The sequence below is a fragment of the Sorghum bicolor genome, chromosome 3, assembly GCF_000003195.3.
Source record: "Sorghum bicolor cultivar BTx623 chromosome 3, Sorghum_bicolor_NCBIv3, whole genome shotgun sequence".
Taxonomy (NCBI): Eukaryota; Viridiplantae; Streptophyta; class Magnoliopsida; order Poales; family Poaceae; genus Sorghum; species Sorghum bicolor.
Window position 1 is genome coordinate 836789 of NC_012872.2, and position 20436 is coordinate 857224.

At 47.8% G+C, this 20436-nt stretch overlaps 3 protein-coding genes and 1 long non-coding RNA gene across 4 annotated transcripts; 3 read left to right on the forward strand and 1 right to left on the reverse strand.

The window, feature by feature from the left end:
- Positions 2766-3304, forward strand: LOC110433413. Its single transcript, XR_002450826.1, has 2 exons — positions 2766-2906; positions 3014-3304. It is a non-coding gene; the product is annotated as an uncharacterized LOC110433413 (long non-coding RNA).
- On the forward strand, positions 6549-8500 carry LOC8079465 (cytochrome P450 71A1). The gene is made up of 2 exons (XM_002454853.2): positions 6549-7721; positions 7808-8500. Exons 1-2 carry the CDS (start codon positions 6789-6791, stop codon positions 8435-8437), a joined length of 1563 nt encoding a protein of 520 aa, XP_002454898.2. The 5' UTR covers positions 6549-6788; the 3' UTR covers positions 8438-8500.
- Positions 11115-12056, forward strand: LOC8079466 (pollen allergen Phl p 11). Its single transcript, XM_002454854.2, has one exon. It carries the CDS (start codon positions 11184-11186, stop codon positions 11682-11684), a length of 501 nt encoding a protein of 166 aa, XP_002454899.1. The 5' UTR covers positions 11115-11183; the 3' UTR covers positions 11685-12056.
- Positions 18093-19990, reverse strand: LOC8079467 (cytochrome P450 71A1). Its single transcript, XM_002457039.2, has 2 exons — positions 18945-19990; positions 18093-18859 (listed from the first exon to the last, which is right to left on the reverse strand). Exons 1-2 carry the CDS (start codon positions 19932-19934, stop codon positions 18218-18220), a joined length of 1632 nt encoding a protein of 543 aa, XP_002457084.2. The 5' UTR covers positions 19935-19990; the 3' UTR covers positions 18093-18217.

The window sequence follows — 20436 nt, forward strand, 5'->3', positions numbered from 1 at the left end:
TCCTCCTCGCCGTCGCCGGCAACAAGAACCCCGCTAGTGCTGCTGCTCCCTGTTAGGTTGATCTCAGGCCCAGCCCAACGGCTGGGGCCTCTTACCCCCTGGATCGCGCCCTGATCGGGGGCGCCCAACCGATCCATGGTTGGTGGGCCCCCGACGCGCTGCGCTATATAAACAGGAGTGGGGGCCGCAGGCACGTAACCTGAAGTTCGCCGTGCACACATCCCCACTCGACAAACCCTAGGCCTTCCGATCGGCAGTGCGCAGTGGCGTCGGAAAGCACCACCGCGCCGCCTCCGTTCTACTCCTGCCCCGTCGTCGGTCAGTGCCGGTGGAGGCCCGAAGGACGACGTGATCTACATCGGCGCAGCACCTACACTCACGCCATGGACGTCTCCGGATCTGCTCCTTCCGCCAACGACGGTCGAAACCCTAAACTATTGATCTATATGTTTCTACTAAATTGTAATAGATCTAGTGTATGCACATATATATAAATGTCACTGTATGCATTGTTTTATCCCGAAACCCCGTTCATCCTATTGCTAGTAGATCCTGTAGATCTATCAATGGTATCGGCCGATCTAGTAATAGATCGGGGTTTTCGGGTTTTACCCAGCAAGAACAGCAAGTAGAAGGAGAGGATTTTCGAATTCCTAACCCTAGCGCTCAGATCCAAAACCCCAACCCTAGCACAAGAACCAGATCAGGGAAGGGGATTTCAAAACCCTAACCCTAAACAGCAAGGGGAAGGAGTACCCTTACCTGGGACTCACCTATCCCGACCTCGTCTCCGGCCGTTTCTCCATGGCGGGCGGGACGCATGGGCAAGCTCAGGGCACCGCACACGAAACGCTCGACGGCGGCGCGCTCCGCAGTGAGCGAGCGCGCGCACCGGCGAGCGACCCGTTAGCGGCGCCATCTCCTTCTCCGGCCGGTAGCGTTCTGCTGTGGGGCGCGGTGTGGGCTGGGAAGAAAAGCACAGAGAAAGAGAAAGAAAGGCACCAGCGGCTCCTTCTCACCGGCGTCGGGCCACCTCGGCCGCGGCTGCTGTAGGCGCTGTGCGCCGTCAAGAAGCAAGAGAGAGAGGGCGACGGCGGTGGCCCTGCTGCCGGGCACGGTGCCGGCGGCGGCGGCTCCCTGCTGTCCATGCGCTGAGAGAGAGAGACAGAGAGAAGAGAGAGAGGGTGCAGGCAAGAATGGCTAGGGTTTTCGGGTGTAGCAAGCTGGATGGGGTTTTTGATCACCCGATATCCAAGCACAGCCGTCGGATCTCATCCAATGGCTGAGATTGGCCAGAAACGATGTTGGGCCGCTTTCGGCCCAGGCGGGGGCGAGCTTTCCCGGCCCAGGCCCAGGTTGCGGCCTGGGCGCGGGGGAGGAGCGAGCGGGTGGGCCATTTCCACTACTGGGCCGCCAGCCGAAGCAAACAAAAAAAAACGGCTGGGCCTGGGCACTGCGCGCTGCTGGGCCAGCGCCTGAGCTGCTTGCCGCGGGCCGCAAGTGGCCATGGGCCAAATGGTTGGCCGCGGCCCGTCTAAGCATGTAACTCCTTTTTACATTCTATTATATTTTCAGAAGCATTTAAATATTTATTTAGCTCAGTTTTAAATTCTATTTAATTTGCACCAACGTGTATATTAATTAGAAAGCACAGTCAGCTAATTATGCTTCTGAAAATAGCAAGTAAATTAATGTTTTTCCGCTGCGCAAGTTATTATTTCGTTCTCATATTAAATTGAACCAACGAGATATTTAATTTGAGACACGAGTTTTAAAGCCTAGAATCTTTTGTGATGTTGTTATTTTTTGACCAACGTTAATAATAGCAATATTGCAAATTCCGAGTTCTATTTTTATGCATTTATTCTATTCTGCCCAACGGTGATTAGAATTTTATGTAGAGAGTTAATTTTTGTATATCTTGATTTTGACCAACGTTAAATTAAGATATGCAATTATTTTTCCTAGATTTAATGTCAATGTTCTCACTATTTTCTCATATTTAATTTCAGACCAAGCACTCAATGCGATGCACTTCATTAGTGCAATCCCAAAGCTGACGGGACAGAACTATGTTCTGTGGCGCGAGGAACTTGATGCTGCTCTAGCACTTGCTGAGATAGATTTGGCTCTTCAGGAGCCAAAGCCCACTGAGCCAGAGGAGCCCGAAAGGGCTCAGAATGAGACCGACGAAGCTTTTGCTAATCGGAAGCGAGACTTTGCTCCCATCAGAGCAAAGTATGATCTTGAGAAATACAAGTGGGAAAAGTCAAACCGCAAGTGCAAGATTGTCATCAAGAAAACCATCACAGAGGGCCTAAGAGGTGCCATCCCAGAATGTGAGACAGCAAAAGAATACCTTGAGAAAGTGAAGAATCAGTTTACTGGTTCCACCAAAGCCCATGCTTCCACCCTGATCCAGAAACTCACTAACATGAGGTTCACAGGGGGGAGTGTGAGAGAGCACATTCTGAGCATGAGCACCATGGCAGCCAAGTTAGAGAAGCTAAAGATGCCCCTTGCTGATGGTTTCCTCATTCACCTAGCTCTAAACTCACTTCCTAAAGAGTATGAGACATTTGTTGTTAACTACAACACACAGCCAGAGGAGTGGGATTTAGAGAAGGTGATTGCTATGTGTGTGCAAGAGGAAGAAAGGCTCAAGAATGCAAATGGTGGTTCTGTGAACTTTGTGAAAGGAAAGAACAAGAAGCCATTCTACAACAAGAAAGCTCCAGATGCCTCCACCTTCCAGAACAAGGGAGGAAGCTCTTCACAGCCTAAAGCACAGCCAAAGCAAGACAACCAGCACAGGCAGGAGGACCCGGATCGCTGTAGATGGTGTAATGAGACAGGGCATTGGAAGCATGACTGCCCTAAGTTCATGAAACATTGCCTAGTGAAAGGTGAGGACATTATAACTTTTGTTGATGAATCCTTATATCTAAGTTATGCTAGATCCACATGGTGGATTGACTCAGGTGCAACTGTTCATGTTGCAAACTCTTTGCAGGGATTCAGTGGAGGGAGAACCCTTCAAAGAGGAGAAAGACAGATTAAGGTGGCCACTGGTGTTGAAGCTGAAGTTCAAGCTATAGGAAATTTATCTCTAGATTTAGCTAGTGGCTTCACCCTTGAGTTGCATGATGTTCTTTATGTTCCCTCTTTAGCTAGAAATTTAATTTCAGTTTCATGTTTGTCAGACTATGGTTTTGATTGCCATTTCAGCAAGAATGATTGTAAGCTACAGTTAAATAATAAATGTGTGGGTCTTGCCTTCCGACAAGACAAACTTTATTTATTATCTTTGTCTGAGAATGTGAATGCTGAATGTAATAATGCTGAGAATGCAATACCCGCAGATGCTAGCAAGAAAAGAAAGAGAATTGATTCCTCATCGAAATTATGGCACTGCCGTTTAGGCCATATTTCGAGGGGGAGAATAGAACGCTTAGTCAAAGAATCAATCCTCCCACCATTAGAACTCTCAGAGTTAGAGCAATGCGTTGATTGCATTAAAGGCAAGTTAGTAAAGAACATAAAGAAAGGCGCTAAGCGAAGCATGGGAGTACTAGAATTGATCCACACAGACATCTGTGGACCTTTTCCAGTGACATCTGTGGATGGTTTTGATTCCTTCATCACATTCACAGATGACTACTCTCGTTTTGGATACATCTATCCAATCAAAGAACGCTCAGAAGCTTTAGACAAATTTAAGATATTCAAGGCTGAGGTTGAAAACCAACTAGACAGAAAAATTAAAGTAGTAAGATCTGACCGTGGGGGGGAGTACTACGGTCGACATACCCCTTATGGACAAGTTCCTGGACCTTTTGCAAGGTTCTTACAGGAAAATGGCATAGTAGCCCAGTATTCAATGCCAGGGGACCCACAGCAGAATGGAGTAGCAGAAAGGCGTAACCGTACTCTAATGGATATGGTGCGCAGCATGATGAGCTATTCCACTCTGCCACTGAGTTTGTGGATGGAGGCCTTAAAAACCGCCATTCATATTCTCAACAGAGTTCCAAGCAAGTCAGTACTTAAAACCCCGTATGAGTTGTGGATCGGCAGGAAACCCTCAGTCAACCATCTGCGTGTCTGGGGGAGCCCCGCTGAAGCAAAAGTGTTTAACCCAAACATAGGAAAGCTAGACCCCAAAACAGTAAGTTGTCATTTTATTGGCTATCCAGAAAAGTCGAAAGGTTATCGTTTCTACTGCCCTGGTAGACATACCAAGTTTGTGGAAACGAGACACGCTAGTTTTCTAGAAGATCAGATGATCAGGGGGAGCAAGGCAGCGCGAGAAATTAACCTTGAAGAGAAGCGGGTGTTCGTGCCCATTCCCATGGTGCAAGAACCCTACTTTACGCTGCCCGTTGTTGTTGGATCTACACCAGTAGTGACAACACCTGCTACTTTTCCGCCTATGGCCAATTTGGAACCTGTCCCTCAGGAGCCGAATGAACCCATAGTCGAAGAACAACAGCCCCAACAAGAGCAACCTCAAGAAGAAATGCCAGTAGCAGAAACTTCTGGCAGACCTCAAAGAGCGAGAAAGTCTCCTATTCCAGATGACTATATAGTCTATGAATGCGAAGAGTTTCAGATGGAGGATGAACCCACTTCATTTGAAGAAGCCATGAGGAGCACCGAAGCATCTAAGTGGCAAGAAGCCATGGAAGATGAATTAAAGTCTATGAGTACCAATGAAGTTTGGGACCTAGAGGAAATTCCTGAAGGAGCCAAAACAGTAGGCTGCAAATGGGTCTACAAGGTGAAACGTGACTCCAAAGGGAACATAGAAAGGTACAAAGCAAGACTGGTAGCCAAGGGTTTCACTCAGCGAGAAGGGATAGATTATAATGAAACATTCTCTCCTGTCTCGAGCAAGGACTCTTTTAGAATCATAATGGCCCTAGTGGCACATTTTGATCTAGAATTGCATCAAATGGATGTGAAGACAGCTTTTCTCAATGGGGATCTAGAAGAAAGAGTATACATGGCACAACCAAAAGGTTTTGTTGTGACAGGCAAAGAAAGAATGGGCTGTCGCCTGAAGAAATCCATTTATGGATTAAAGGAAGCATCCAGGCAGTGGTATTTAAAGTTTGATAAGACAATCAGAAAGTTTGGGTTTAAAGAGAACGTTGAGGACAATTGCGTATATGCAAAGTTTAAGAATGGGAAATACATTTTCCTAGTACTGTATGTAGATGACATTCTACTAGCCAGTAGTGATGTCACTCTACTGTAGGAAACCAAGAGATTTTTGTCCTCAAATTTCGATATGAAAGATTTAGGTGAAGCTTCTTTTGTCTTGGGCATAAAGATTCACCGAGATAGAAGTCGAGGGGTATTGGGATTGTCCCAAGAGGCATATATAGAGAAAATATTGAAGAAATTCAATATGCATAAGTGTAGACCTTCACCTGCTCCTATTGTAAAAGGTGACAAGTATGGGGAACATCAATGTCCCAAGAGCAAGTTCGAGCGCGATCGCATGCAAGCCGTTCCATACGCTTCAGCTGTCGGAAGCTTACAGTATGCTCAAGTGTGCACACGCCCAGACCTGGCTTTTGTGACCGGGTTACTTGGTAGATATCAAAGTAATCCAGGTATGGAACACTGGAATCTAGTAAAGAAAGTCTTAAGGTACTTGCAAGGCACGAAAGGGCTCATGTTAACCTATAGAAGATCTGATGACCTACAAATAGTAGGGTATTCAGATTCTGATTACGCGGGAGATGATAGAAAGTCTACCTCAGGGTATATATTCACTCTCGCGCAAGGAGCCATATCATGGAAGAGCTCAAAACAAACAATAGTCACTGCATCGTCCACAATGTATGCTGAGTTTATTGCTTGTTATGAGGCATCAGGACAGGTGAATTGGCTTAAGAAATTTATACCCAGTTTAAAGGTGGTCGACAGCATCGATAAACCACTAAAGTTGTATTGTGACAACGAGCCAGCAGTGTTGTATGCTCACAACAACAAGTCAAGCAATGCAGCCAAGCACATTGACATAAAATATTATGTTGTCAAGGATAAAATCCGGGATCACGTCATAAGTCTTGAACATATAAGCACAGAAAAGATGCTAGCGGATCCGCTTACCAAAGGCTTACCGCCCAACGTGTTCAGAGAACATGTAGCCGGCATGGGTTTAAGGGAAAGCCTGTGATTCCTGGATAGTAAGGGGCCCAAGGCGAGAATTCATCTCTAAATAGAAAAGTGTTTGTGGCTGTCTAATCTAGCAGTGATAACTGTCAAGATGAAGCATGCTCAATACACTGATTTGTGATGGGGTGAGTTGACAAAGCGAGATAGCACAGTTGAGATCAAGGGGGAGAATGTTAGGTTGATCTCAGGCCCAGCCCAACGGCTGGGGCCTCTTACCCCCTGGATCGCGCCCTGATCGGGGGCGCCCAACCGATCCATGGTTGGTGGGCCCCCGACGCGCTGCGCTATATAAACAGGAGTGGGGGCCGCAGGCACGTAACCTGAAGTTCGCCGTGCACACATCCCCACTCGACAAACCCTAGGCCTTCCGATCGGCAGTGCGCAGTAGCGTCGGGAAGCACCACCGCGCCGCCTCCGTTCTACTCCTGCCCCGTCGTCGGTCAGTGCCGGTGGAGGCCCGAAGGACGACGTGATCTACATCGGCGCAGCACCTACACTCACGCCATGGACGTCTCCGGATCTGCTCCTTCCGCCAACGACGGTCGAAACCCTAAACTATTGATCTATATGTTTCTACTAAATTGTAATAGATCTAGTGTATGCACATATATATAAATGTCACTGTATGCATTGTTTTATCCCGAAACCCCGTTCATCCTATTGCTAGTAGATCCTGTAGATCTATCACTCCCACGTCGCGCCGGGATGGCCGGAGGCTGCCGCTGCCGCCGTCGCCGTGGGGCCTCCCGCTGCTGGGCCACCTCCACTTGCTGGGCGCGCTGCCGCACCGCTCGCTGGCGTCCCTGGCGCGCGCGCACGGCCCGGTGCTGCTGCTCCGCCTGGGCCGTGTGCCCACCGTGGTGGTGTCCTCCGCGGCCGCCGCCGAGGAGGTGATGCGGGCGCGCGACCTGGCGTTCGCGAGCCGGCCACCCAGCGCCATGGCCGAGAGCCTCCTCTACGGCCGCGACGTCGCGTTCGCGCCCTACGGCGAGTACTGGCGCCAGGCGCGCCGCGTCAGCGTCGTCCACCTCCTCAGCGCGCGCCGCGTCGGGTCCTTCCGCCGCGTCCGGGAGCAGGAGGCCACCGCGCTGGCCGCCCGGGCCAGCACCGGCGCCGGAGGCGCGGCGGTCGACCTCAGCGAACTCCTCACCGAGTACGCCAACGCCGTCGTGTCGCGCGCCGCGTTCGGTGACGAGAGCGCGCGCGGGCTGTTCGACGAGTTTCAGTCCGGCCGTCGGCAGAGGAAGGTGTTCACCGACTTCCAGAAGCTCATCGGGACGGTGCCGGTCGGGGAGCTGCTGCCGTGGCTGGGCTGGGTGGACGCCATCACCGGGCTGGAGGGGAAGATCAGGCGGACGTTCGAGGCGCTCGACGGGCTGCTCGAGAAGGTGATTGACGACCACCGCCGGCGGCCTCGCGGAGAGGGTGACGGCGATGGTCGGGATTTCGTGGACGTGTTGCTGGACGTCCACAAGAACGACAAAGAGGTCGGCATCCAACTAGCGACCAACGAAATCAAGGCCATCATCTTGGTAAATTTATAACATATCCATCCATGGATCCATATCCATACAAATTTGTTATTTGTTTCATGATTGCTCATTTAAATCGAGGGCAGGACATGTTCGCGGCAGGCACGGACACGACAACCACGGCGATGGAATGGGCCATGGCGGAGCTCGTCACGCACCCGCGCGCCATGCGCAGAGCCCAGGACGAGGTCCGCGCGGCGGCGGCCGGCTCCACCGGCGTCAACGAGGACCACGTCGCGCAGCTGGACTACCTGAAGGCTGTGGTGAAGGAGACGCTCCGGCTGCACGCGCCGTTGCCGCTGCTGGTGCCCCGGGAGCCGGCGGCGGACGCCGAGATCCTGGGGTTCCACGTCCCGGCGAGCACACGCGTGCTGGTCAACGCCTGGGCCATCAGCCGGGACCCCGCGACGTGGGAGCGCGCCGAGGAGTTCGTGCCGGAGAGGTTCTTGGGATCCGCCGTCGACTTCAGGGGGCAGCACTTCGAGCTGCTGCCGTTCGGCGCCGGCAGGAGGATGTGCCCCGGGATCCGGTTCGCAGAGGCAAGCGCCGAGATGGCACTGGCGAGCTTGCTGTATCATTTTGACTGGGAGGCCGCCGGCGGGCAGGGGAGCCGGGAAGGGACGCCGACGCCGTCGTTGGACATGACCGAGGCGAATGGGTTAGCCGTGCATATTAAGTCCGGTCTGCCGCTTCTAGCTAAGCCGTGGGTCCCTTAAATTGTTGTCATTTATCACTGGGAGGACTGCACGATAAAAGATGAACTCGTACTCCAGTCATCATTCATCTCCTCCACACTTAAGCTGGATGCTCTATCTATGCTTGAGCTTTGATGCCCTCTTTGTGCTGACGTATCCAGACTCTAGAGTCTAGAACATGTAATATATTAATGTGTGATACTATATAATATGGCCTTGTTTAGTTTTTAATATTTTTTGTTTTTTTGTAATATAACATTTTTGTTTTTATTTGACAATTATTGTTCAATCATAGACTAACTACACTCAAAAGATTTATCTCGCGATTTACAGATAACCTGCAGTGCAATTAATTTTTATTTTTGTTTATATTTAATACTCTATGCATGTACCGTAAGATTTGGTTATGATAAAAAATCTTGAATTTTTTTGGTTTTAGAATGAATTAAATACTATATGATATATATTAGCCCTCATATATAGAGGACGACCAGAAAACTTATCAGTCGACTAATCATCCTCAACGACCATCCTCGACGAGACGTGCCGTATTGAAAACATTGTTTTTGTACGAGCCAGCAACAGTGCCGGAGTGGCCAAAAACACTGTTTGGTGGGTAGACCGGTTGACACTATAACAGTCGGACACGGAGGCACCCATAGATAGGAGGTCAAAAACAGCTCGATTCAAAAAACAAAAAACAAAATCATATTCCTACATGTACTAGCTTCTGTTACGGCACCCTTCTGGTCGGCAGGCAGCGATGGCGTTGCAGCAGTGGATATCGGAAGGGATGCGATTTCTGCACTCGCCCCAGCATGATGGTCCGCTCCGCTATCCTCTGGGGGCTCGGCGACGTCGGCGCCCAGGCCGTCACCCACTACTCCGCCCAGGTACTTCGATCTGCCGCCGCCGCCGCCCCAAACGCTTCTTTTCCCCCGCGGTAGTTCAATGTTACTGCTGTAAAGGTTGCGCGTCGCCACTCAGTTCATGTTACATTTGCATGCAGTGACAGATTTCATTATTAAGAGGAAGTAGAGTTGTTAAAGTACAAAGCTTAGTGGTATTACTGGGATTACCACACCAAACACAACAACCCAAATTAACAATCAAAGACTATGAAAACACGCTAAATGGCGACCAAAGGAAGCAACTAACTGGCGCAGGTGCCTGAAACACGCCATGTCCCAAAGCTTACACTGCTCAACGATGGCGACCTGTAAGAAAGTTTGTGTTGTTCTAGACTCATTTCTGAACGTTCTCTTGTTCTCTTCCTTCCAAAGCAGCCATCGAACCAGCATAACCAGTGAGTCGAATCCCTTCCTAGAAACTTTGGGATCCTATATTATTGGGATCCATGCATGAGAGAATATGCTAGCAATTCTTGTGTCATCTAACCTTGCCTCGTTATTTAGCTGTGAGTTGAGTGCATAAGGGGCAACCTTGGAGTTTAGGGCTTATCAGTTGAAGTAGCTTGGGCTGCACTTTTGCAGTAGTGACATCCTTTTTCCGTTCATCTGTGTTTTACCCAGTAGGCCGATTTTAGGACTGGACGGGTGATTTCTAGATGCAGTGATCTGCTGTTGAAATTAGAGGGAGGTGTACTTAGCTTGTGGGTGTATAAACATCTGTCGTAGGAAGTGCATGTATGGTGAAACTTTAGAACTAATCACTGTTTTTATAATTTTTGGGGGTTGCATTTGCACCCCTTAGTTAATACGTAGCTTCGCCAGGCCAAGGAAGACACGAAGAGGGGTTTCGCCCCTGCTCTGTGCTGCCAGCCGTGGTGTTGACAAACTGGCGCTTCGTCCCCGCGCCATACCAGCTTCACTGTGCCAGCTTGTTCGCCTTGGTAGGCAGCTGTTCCCTCTCATGGATTGAGGCCTGGTTCAGTTTGCAAAAAATTTTGGGTTCGGATACTGTAGCACTTTCGTTTGTTTGTGGCAAATATTGTCCAATCATAGACTAACTAGGATCAAAAGATTCTTCTCGCGTTTTACAGGTAAACTGTATAATTAGTTTTTATTTTTATTCATATTTAATGCTTCATGCATGTGTCGTAAGATTCGATGTGACGGGGAATCTTGAAAATTTTTGGTAGTTTTTGGGAACTAAACAAGGCCTGAGCTTGAGCAGCACAAGGATGATGCAGCGGGTCCGGAAGATGGAAGGAGGTTTGTTCTGACGACTGCTTAATTTTGAGTTAGTTGTAGTCATGTAGTATGTTCGTACATCTGTAAGATCTGGTTCATCCAGGAAGAATAAAACGGGTGAAAAAAAGACAGTCTTATCTGCAGCAACTGTTTAGGAATTTGGATTGGTAGCAAAACTAACTAAGCATCGATCAGATCGTTGTAAAGAATCGACCTTTGATGAATTGCTGAAATGCTGATGTGTGTGTCCGTCTTGCTTTGCTGCAGTCCAGGAATAACAAGCTGGGCTGGGCACGCATGCATGCAATGCAATGCAATGCGTGAATGGGGATCATGCATATGGACGGCGCACAGGCGGCGACGGAGCCGGGAAACGAGCTCCACCTCCCCTGTTCCTGTCCCCCTCTCTTTTTTTTTTTTTGATCCTAAAAAAAAATGAGAGGGACAGGAACAGGGGAGGTGGAGCTCGTTTCCCGGCTCCGTCGCCGCCTGTGCGCCTCGATGTACATATATATATAAATGGCGCCCGGCCCCTCGCCGGAGCTCACGAACGACGATCCTCTCCGTCCCGTCCCCAAGCAAAAAGCTAGACGTAGAACACGAATAGATAAAGAATGACGCAGCAGTCGATGGTGGCGCTGGTCGCCGCCGGCGTCCTCCTCCTCGCCGGCGTGGCGTCGGCGGAGAAGGCGGGCGGGTTCGTGGTGACGGGTCGCGTGTACTGCGACCCCTGCCGCGCCGGGTTCGAGACGAACGTGTCCAAGAGCGTGGCGGGCGCGACGGTGGAGGTGGTGTGCCGGCACTTCGAGGCGAGCAAGGAGACGCTCAAGGCGGAGGCGACGACGGACGACTTCGGGTGGTACAAGCTGGAGATCGACCAGGACCACCAGGAGGAGATCTGCGAGGTGGTGCTCAAGAAGAGCCCCGACCCGGCGTGCGCCGAGATCGAGGAGCAGCGCGCCCGCGCCCGCGTCCCGCTCACCTCCAACAACGGCATCAAGCAGAAGGGCACCCGGTACGCCAACCCCATCGCCTTCTTCCGCAAGGACCCGCTCAAGGAGTGCGGCGCAATCCTCCAGAAGTACGACCTCAAGGACGCATCCGACACGCCATGATCATGTGTATCATATCGATCGTTAAGCGTCCATCGACGACGACGACGACGTCGTCCGGCCATCCGTTACGTACCTCGATCGATCGAGCAACTAACTGAACTGTCATATATACATATATATGCATATATGGTAGTAGTAGTAGTAGTAGGTCCCGCGCCCGGCCGGCCGTTGTTCGCCGGCGCCGGAGAAGATGGTAGTAGCTAGCCACCAAGTGTCTTCCTCGTTTTTTGTATTGCTTGTGTTGTGTGTATGTATATGTACTCCTGCATGCATTCCAAGGCAACTATACAACGATCAGTTTCTCTTGTTGGGCCTAAATCTGCATGCATGCACAGATAAAATGCAAGCTCTGCAATGTTTGTTTCTGGCTTCTATAGATGGTGTTATTAACAACCAAAAGTGTCAAGAGAGGTTGAACCTTAAATTTCCATCGGAAAATAGGCTCTAGCAGGTTTTCTATACCGGCGAAGGCAGTTTTGGTACTGTATCAAAATGTATTATAGACTTTACCAATGTGTTCCTCTCGTCGAGACAATGAAGAACATACATGGATTTTCCAGCAGTTTAGGGCCCGAACAAAGAAAACACAATTTCAAAAGGGTTGATGCATGAAAACAGGCCTAGCTAGCTGGTTTCCAAAACCCGATAGACGAGTTCTTTTTTTTTTTCCCTGAATTGCAAAGCCATCCACACATGTGACACATATATGTATTGCAAAACTTACACAGTATCATTATTTTTTTGATCCAAATGAAACAGAGAAGCGGCCGGCAAAAAGAGCTAGCATTTAGGTCGGCATAAGGCGCAGTTGGCCCTGCACTCTTCTCTGGTCAAGTGGCAATACTCTCTGCGGCCATTGTGGGGGCAACAATAGCAAGTACTCCAATTGGGATCAAAGTAATCGCATTGCCCCTTGGGGCAACCAATGAAGGTGAGCTTTGTTTCATCTAATGAGGTAGTGGAGTTGATAGTCGTAGTAGCAGCAATACTAGAACTATTACTAGCAGCATCCACCAGTTGTCGACCTGCGAATGACATCATTTGCCTCGTATTTCATCAGGAAAACAAACAAGCAAATTAAGCAATCGAACAACACACGCATATAGTAGAGTATATGTTTGTATGTACTTACACTCGGTAGGCCCAAAAAGCATAACGAATAAGAGCATGGGTATGGCAATGTTGTTCCTCATATTAGGACGTCCTCAATGGCAACAACAAAATCGCTAGTGACATGAGCTCTGCGAATAATACGAAAACATGCAGGAGTGTGTCAGCTACGAGAGGGAGTAGTTTCTTGAGACATGTGTGAGACTAGCTAGTTACCACTCCCTAGCGCGATGATCTCTCTCCTGCACAGCCAATAGAATCCTATGATTATTTGCTAGCTAATTGTTGGAGACACCCTTAGATGTTTAATTTGAAAAAAATCTAAGCAATGTAATCCTGCATCGTCCTCGTACATATAGGAGTATATATATGGAGAGAGAGAGAGAGCAAGCGGCGCTGAAGCAGAGAACCAGCTGTGCAGGCGAGTATGGAGAGTGATTACTGCCTGCAATTAATACTGCACGTTATGGACTTCCATGCACGCATGGTTAAATTTAAATTAATTAAATAGTTTGAATTCCCAGCGTATGTTTCCTTGTGTGTGGCGACAATTTTTAAAGTAAAATTGTGGCACGTTATTAATGTTTTTTTTTGCATGTGATCGAGCTATAAGGTCAGTGTCAATGCATAGTTTCATGGCATAGTTACCAAGACTATAAACTAGGTAACCGAGCCCTATGAGTTTTATGGGGATGAAACTCCTCTCTCATCTGATGAAAACTCCTTCATTTAATGAACCTGCCAAGTCAGCAATGTTGCTTATGTGGCACTCTATTTAATGTGCATGACACTCTCAAGAAACATGCATTGAGTCTGGCCTAAGAGCAAGTACCATAGTAGGCTGTAAGTCGGCTAAATGCTAAGGTGGAGGAAAGAAAGGAGGGGAGAGAGAGGAGAAACAGGTTGTAAGCTTATAGCCAGCTTAGCACAGGAACCAAGAAAGTTTGTGAAAGATAAGTGGGCCATGTATTAATAGTGAATAGCTAACTATTATATTGGTGGGTTGGAAGAAGACTATAAGAAACCTTACAGCCAACAATGGGGCTATATTATTAAACTTGCTCTAAACAACGAGAGATGGAGGGAGAGATTAATGGGTGCCAAGCTCTCTACGTGTTTCACCGTCACAAAGGTCCATCCTACTCGAACCTCTAGCTTGCTCTTCACACTTGCAACTAAGTCCTTCAATTCATAGTTAAACCTCGCTTCTTGATCTTCTCCACTTAGCCATATGAGATTATGTCATGTACGTCTTAGATGCAATGAGCTCCTAGTAAAGGTTGAAGGAGCTCATTGCATAGTCCAACAGCTCTATGTCTTGCTCAACCTACTGTATCTTTGGACTATGTACTTGTTCATCTCACATGAAACACATTAGTCCATATAACTTTGTTACTTAATTACCAAAACCAGATTTGGACTTTCATGTCGATAGCGGGCCCAAGGCCCATGGACAATTCCCCTATTTTCTTGTCCTCCTCGTGCCACTACCTTCGAAGAAAACGTCCAACGGTTAAACAATTTTCTGCATGCCAAACAGGGCCATGGTCGGACCACCCATAGGGCTGGTTAGACCACTAGGCAACACAGTAGCTGGTCAAGCCAGCCCATGCCACCACCAACAACCATGTAGCCATTACTCTGGCGCTCACAACCCTTGGGCTACTGGATAAATCCATTAGGCCTAAAAACAACCCACCAAGCACCTCCTCGATTAAACGTCTTTTCAAATTGTTTTCAAATACTTTGAAAAGTTGCTAACTCAGTGTTGTGATGTTGTCCCATGAGAAAACCACCACCGTTAGCTCATGTTAGCATTTTCAAATCATTTCTCACAAAGGTTTTCAAATGCATTTTCAAACTGCCACTCGATCCTAACATTCATGAAATGGTAGATCACACAAGTGGCACAAGTTTGCCCCTCTTGATAGTATGACTATCTATCCTAAACCTGGTCAAGCATTTCTCTACTTAACCTTAGAAATGGAATGCCCTATAAATATACCTTTGCTTTCTACATTCCATTCCATCTCCATGTAGGTGATGCCACACAAGTATCTAACCTTCATCTTCCTCAAATGACAAACAATGGTCATCCATACATGTAGCCAACCATGCTACCTTGACCATTGCCCACAACATGAAGCTCCATCATCATCTTTCTCATCAAGCCACCTGATCATCAAAACAATCAATACTTGGATCGATATCCATAAATGACATGATCCATTGCATAGCTCATAAATGGCATGATCCTTATTGGTTCATCGATTGTAGCCTTGCTTTCTCTTCATTGTTGCCTTGGTCCATCGATGCCAAGGCCCTCTACTTGCGCTTCACTACCTCGACAGTCCACCGCACCTAAGCCTCTAGCTTTGCCCTTCACTCCTACAACCTAATCCTTCGTATCCAACCCTTGTCTTGATCTTCTCCACCTAGCCATATGAGACTATGTCATGTCCCATATTCAATAAGCTCCTTCAACCTTCACTAGTCGAGCACTTGCATCATATGTAGAAGCCATCTCTCCTCCATGGGGTTTTTCATAGTTTGTTCAACCTTGTTCATTTCACATGAAACCCTTGGAATGCACAAGACAATGGCCATAGGGCAAAAGACGAATGGAGGTGAGGAATGAGATGGTCGAATTACTCCTCCTGTCTTGGCATGTCACGCAATAGCCACCTCTTTATAGGACGCCTATCAAGCGAGACATAAAGAATATAGGGTGGGGTAGCATGATTGGATGTTGATTTAGCAAATCCCCTATGTCCGCAAATGCATTGAGAGGCCATAGATGCTTATGCCAGTAGAGGTTTCACATGGCCTCATGGTCGGCGACCAGGTCCCTCAAACAGAGCATAAAAAACCTAATCATAGGGCATTCATAGCATGGGGGCAATGGAGAGAGAGCAGTGTTGATGATTCCATATTGTATTTTTAGTGATAGAGATAAATTTAGTAGTGTTGTTATCCTAAACGTTAAGGGCTCTTTTCAGTTGTAGTGTTCTTCTTGGAACTAGCTAGCCATGGGACTTAGAGAGTTCAGATGCACAACCTACATCAAGGGCAACCTGAGGTCACTGCTGCAACACAGCTTATTAACTCACACTGGTCCAAAAGGCAAGAAAAGAGACATGATCGGACCGCAAAATCCTACAAATTTAAAATAGTTCCCAGCACCCACCAGAAAATCAGGAAATGTCAAACAATTGTTTCAAAGCAAAAAAATGAGGTGACATATATATATATAAATCCATCCCACTGCAACCCTTAAGGGCATACTATGCTCTTACCACCTCCACCGTTGGATTTACGTTGAGAAATGTGCATACACACTCATTTAATATTGTATGTATGTACACTTTTCAATGTGAATTTAATGATAAAGACAGTCATAGCACATGCCCTTAAGGGCACATTTAACTTTACCCTCAGAATGCAATGTTATGCAATTTTATTTTGTAATTTTAGTTTGCAAATTTATTTTGTCATTTCAGTTTCTAATTTTAGTTTGCAACTTCATTTTGTACTTTTAGTTTTGCAAATTCATTTTGTAATTTCTGTTTGAACTTCATTTTGCAATTTCAGCTTTCCAATTTCAGTTTGTAACTTCTTTTTCCAATTCCAGTTTGCTAATTCACTTTATAATTTCAGTTTCTAATTTTATTTTATAATTTCAAATAGGAATTTCAGTATGTAATTTCCTTTTCTAATTTCAGTTTGTAATTTTAGTTTTGTTATTTCAGTTTGTAATTTTAGTTTTGTTATTTCAGTTTGTAATTCGTTAAGCTTGAATTTCAGTTTAAATTTCATGGGTTTGGAAGTCATAATTTTCAGAATTATCATTTCATGATATCTTGCCACTTGCTCCAAATATAACTTGCTAGATACTTGGTAACTAAACTTGTCACACACATGGTCATGCAACTTGTAGCATCTACGTTAGTTTTCAGAACTAAAATTATCTATTTCAGTTCAATTTTGGTTGTCAATTGTAGTTTCAGTTTTATGTTTCAGGGATCTGGATTATTTGTCATTTTCTTTTGAGTTTTCTGGTTGTCTTTCCAATAAATATCTCTTCAATTATCACCTAGTCATGTTTATTGACTCATATAGTGAGTTATATAACTTGCTGCTCCAGATGGCAATTTATACTATGCATGTTTTAATAATTTGCCTCCAGGTTACAAGTTATCTTACTTTGTGCCGCGCTACCCTCGTTTTTTGACAGCAAGTCAAGTTTCTTGGCTTTTAATGTATTGCATAATAATTTACTAACTTAATTGGTAGCTTATGCAATGATTGTTTTGATCCACTGCTCTCTTTTATGTGTTAGTACCTTTATGAAAATGCTATATAATAATTTTATTTATATTCCTTAACGATCGATGTGCATACCATGTAGAAACTTTAGTTTTTTTGGAGTAGCAAGTTTAATATTATATGGTAGCAACTTGTTTCATAATTTTTCTAGCATATTTTTATGCATAAATTGCTACTGAAATATTTTTTTCGAAACATAGTCAAGTAGGGTATAATTTTATTCGTCTCATCACGTAAAACATACCAGTGTAGATGGAATTAAAAACAGATGCCCCGTTCAAAATTTATATTTTTTTTAGAAAAAGATGTTTTTTGGGAAACATGCAAGAAGGGTGGTAGCATTTGGTTTATTCGCTCTTATTAGATAATATACAATTATTGTAGCAATGAGGTATTTTTCATTTATTTGTGGCTGCAAGCCAAACAGATGTCACAACATTTTATCGTACTTTTGTGGTAATAATCCAAACATGTTCCTGTTTTTATCACAGTTTGTGAGTTACCACACTTATGGTTGTTACTTAAGGTTAGACATGGCAATATGTGGCTGCCATCCAAACATGCCCTACTCTTCCAAACGCATGGGCATGCCAAAGCCGAGCGGAGCAGGCGTGGGGATATGTTGCACAGTGATACCGTTTTGTCGACATGTGTCGAGTGGGATCCAGTGTTTCACGTACGCGACAGGTCGTGGGATATCACAGTCCTTAAAAAAACATCGAATCACCAAAACATATAACATATTCTCTCTCTGCAATTTTTGAGTTATCTTAAGTTAAACTTTTAAAACTTTAACTAAATTTATAAAAAATAATAAAATTTATGGTATCAAATTAATACTAATTTATTATAGAATATATAAGATACTTATTTTATGTTATAGATATTAATGCTCTTATCTATAAAATTAGTTAAATTTAAAAAAGTTTAACTAACACATATGAGTTCAAGCTTCCAGAGACGAGACAGAAGTAGAACAATATGTAAGGGAATGACCATTTATTGCTCGATCAGGTGAGAAACACGATCGCACAACATGACGCGAATTCAGGTGCAAAAAGCACGCAACCACCGGTGATAACTGCAACAGAAACAGATTAAGGGACCCACGGTTTAGCTAGAAGCGGCAGACCGGACTTGATATGCACGGCTAACCCGTTCACCTCGGTCATGTCCAACGATGGCGTCGGCGTCCCTTCCCGGCTCCCCTGCCCGCCGGCGGCCTCCCAGTCAAAATGATACAACAAGCTCGCCAGTGCCATCTCGGCGCTTGCCTCTGCGAACCGGAGCCCGGGGCACATCCTCCTGCCGGCGCCGAACGGCAGCAGCTCGAAGTGCTGCCCCCTGAAGTCGACGGACGCGGCGGCGGTGCCGCCCAAGAACCTCTCCGGCACGAACTCCTCGGCGCGCTCCCATATCGCGGGGTCCCGGCCGATGGCCCAGGCGTTGATCAGCACGCGCGTGCGCGCCGGGACGTGGTACCCCAGGATCTCGGCGTCCGCCGCCGGCTCCCGGGGCACCAGCAGCGGCAACGGCGCGTGCAGCCGGAGCGTCTCCTTCACCACGGCCTTCAGGTAGTCCAGCTGCGCGACGTGGTCCTCGTTGACGCCGGTGGAACCGGCCGCCGCCGCGCGGACCTCGTCCTGGGCTCTGCGCATGGCGCGCGGGTGCGTGACGAGCTCCGCCATGGCCCATTCCATCGCCGTGGTGGTCGTGTCCGTGCCTGCCGCGAACATGTCCTGCCGAGTATTTAAACGATCAACCATACATTTATAAGAAATTTGTATGGATATGGATCCATGGATGGATATGTTATAAATTTACCAAGATGATGGCCTTGATTTCGTTGGTCGCTAGTTGGATGCCGACCTCTTTGTCGTTCTTGTGGACGTCCAGCAACACGTCCACGAAATCCCGACCATCGCCGTCACCCTCTCCGCGAGGCCGCCGGCGGTGGTCGTCAATCACCTTCTCGAGCAGCCCGTCGAGCGCCTCGAACGTCCGCCTGATCTTCCCCTCCAGCCCGGTGATGGCGTCCACCCAGCCCAGCCACGGCAGCAGCTCCCCGACCGGCACCGTCCCGATGAGCTTCTGGAAGTCGGTGAACACCTTCCTCTGCCGACGGCCGGACTGAAACTCGTCGAACAGCCCGCGCGCGCTCTCGTCACCGAACGCGGCGCGCGACACGACGGCGTTGGCGTACTCGGTGAGGAGTTCGCTGAGGTCGACCGCCGCGCCTCCGGCGCCGGTGCTGGCCCGGGCGGCCAGCGCGGTGGCCTCCTGCTCCCGGACGCGGCGGAAGGACCCGACGCGGCGCGCGCTGAGGAGGTGGACGACGCTGACGCGGCGCGCCTGGCGCCAGTACTCGCCGTAGGGCGCGAACGCGACGTCGCGGCCGTAGAGGAGGCTCTCGGCCATGGCGATCGCGGGACGGCTCGCGAACGCCAGGTCGCGCGCCCGCATCACCTCCTCGGCGGCGGCCGCGGAGGACACCACCACGGTTGGCACACGGCCCAGGCGGAGCAGCAGGACCGGGCCGTGCGCGCGCGCCAGGGACGCCAGCGCGCGGTGCGGCAGCGCGCCCAGCAGGTGCAGGTGGCCCAGCAGCGGGATACCCGGCGGCGACGGCGGCAGCGGCAGCCTACGGCCGTCGTCGCGCGGCGTGGGAGCAGCAGCACTAGAGGGCTTCTCCTTTTTGCCAGCGACGACGACGACGAGGAGGAGGTAGGCGAGCGGCGCGGCGACGAGGACCGTGACCAGGAGGACGACGGGTGCAACATCGAGAGCCATGTTTGAGCTGGCCGGAATGTGCATGGAGTCAACAAAAAAAATGCTCCCTTCCCTTTACTACATGCATAGAGCCTTTTGTTACCGGGCCCACTGCTTATCCACCATTGACATTTCTAGTGGACCTAAATTTATATAGATAGGATTTAAGGTGCCTTTGCCAGAAATATGTCAATTTGCTACTGCTTAGAAACTTTGTACCCATGTTGTATTTGGAAAGACTCCCGATCACTAACCCCACATATGAACATTGTCTTTGTCTAAATTAGATAGGCTAAACTTTTTTATGCCTCGATGTTGTCTTTTAATTTATTTATTTAATGTAACCCATAATAGGTCGTACAAGTTAATTTTTCACTTCAAAAGTTACAAGGCGATAGTGGACAGTAGAAAACAATCCATCCGGCTTTAATTTGTAAGCGTTTTTTTTTAGTTTTGTCGAAATCAAATCTGTCTAAATATTTTGTGGAGAGAAATATATTAGCATCGACAACATGGAGATTAAATCCACTATTAAATAATATATTTC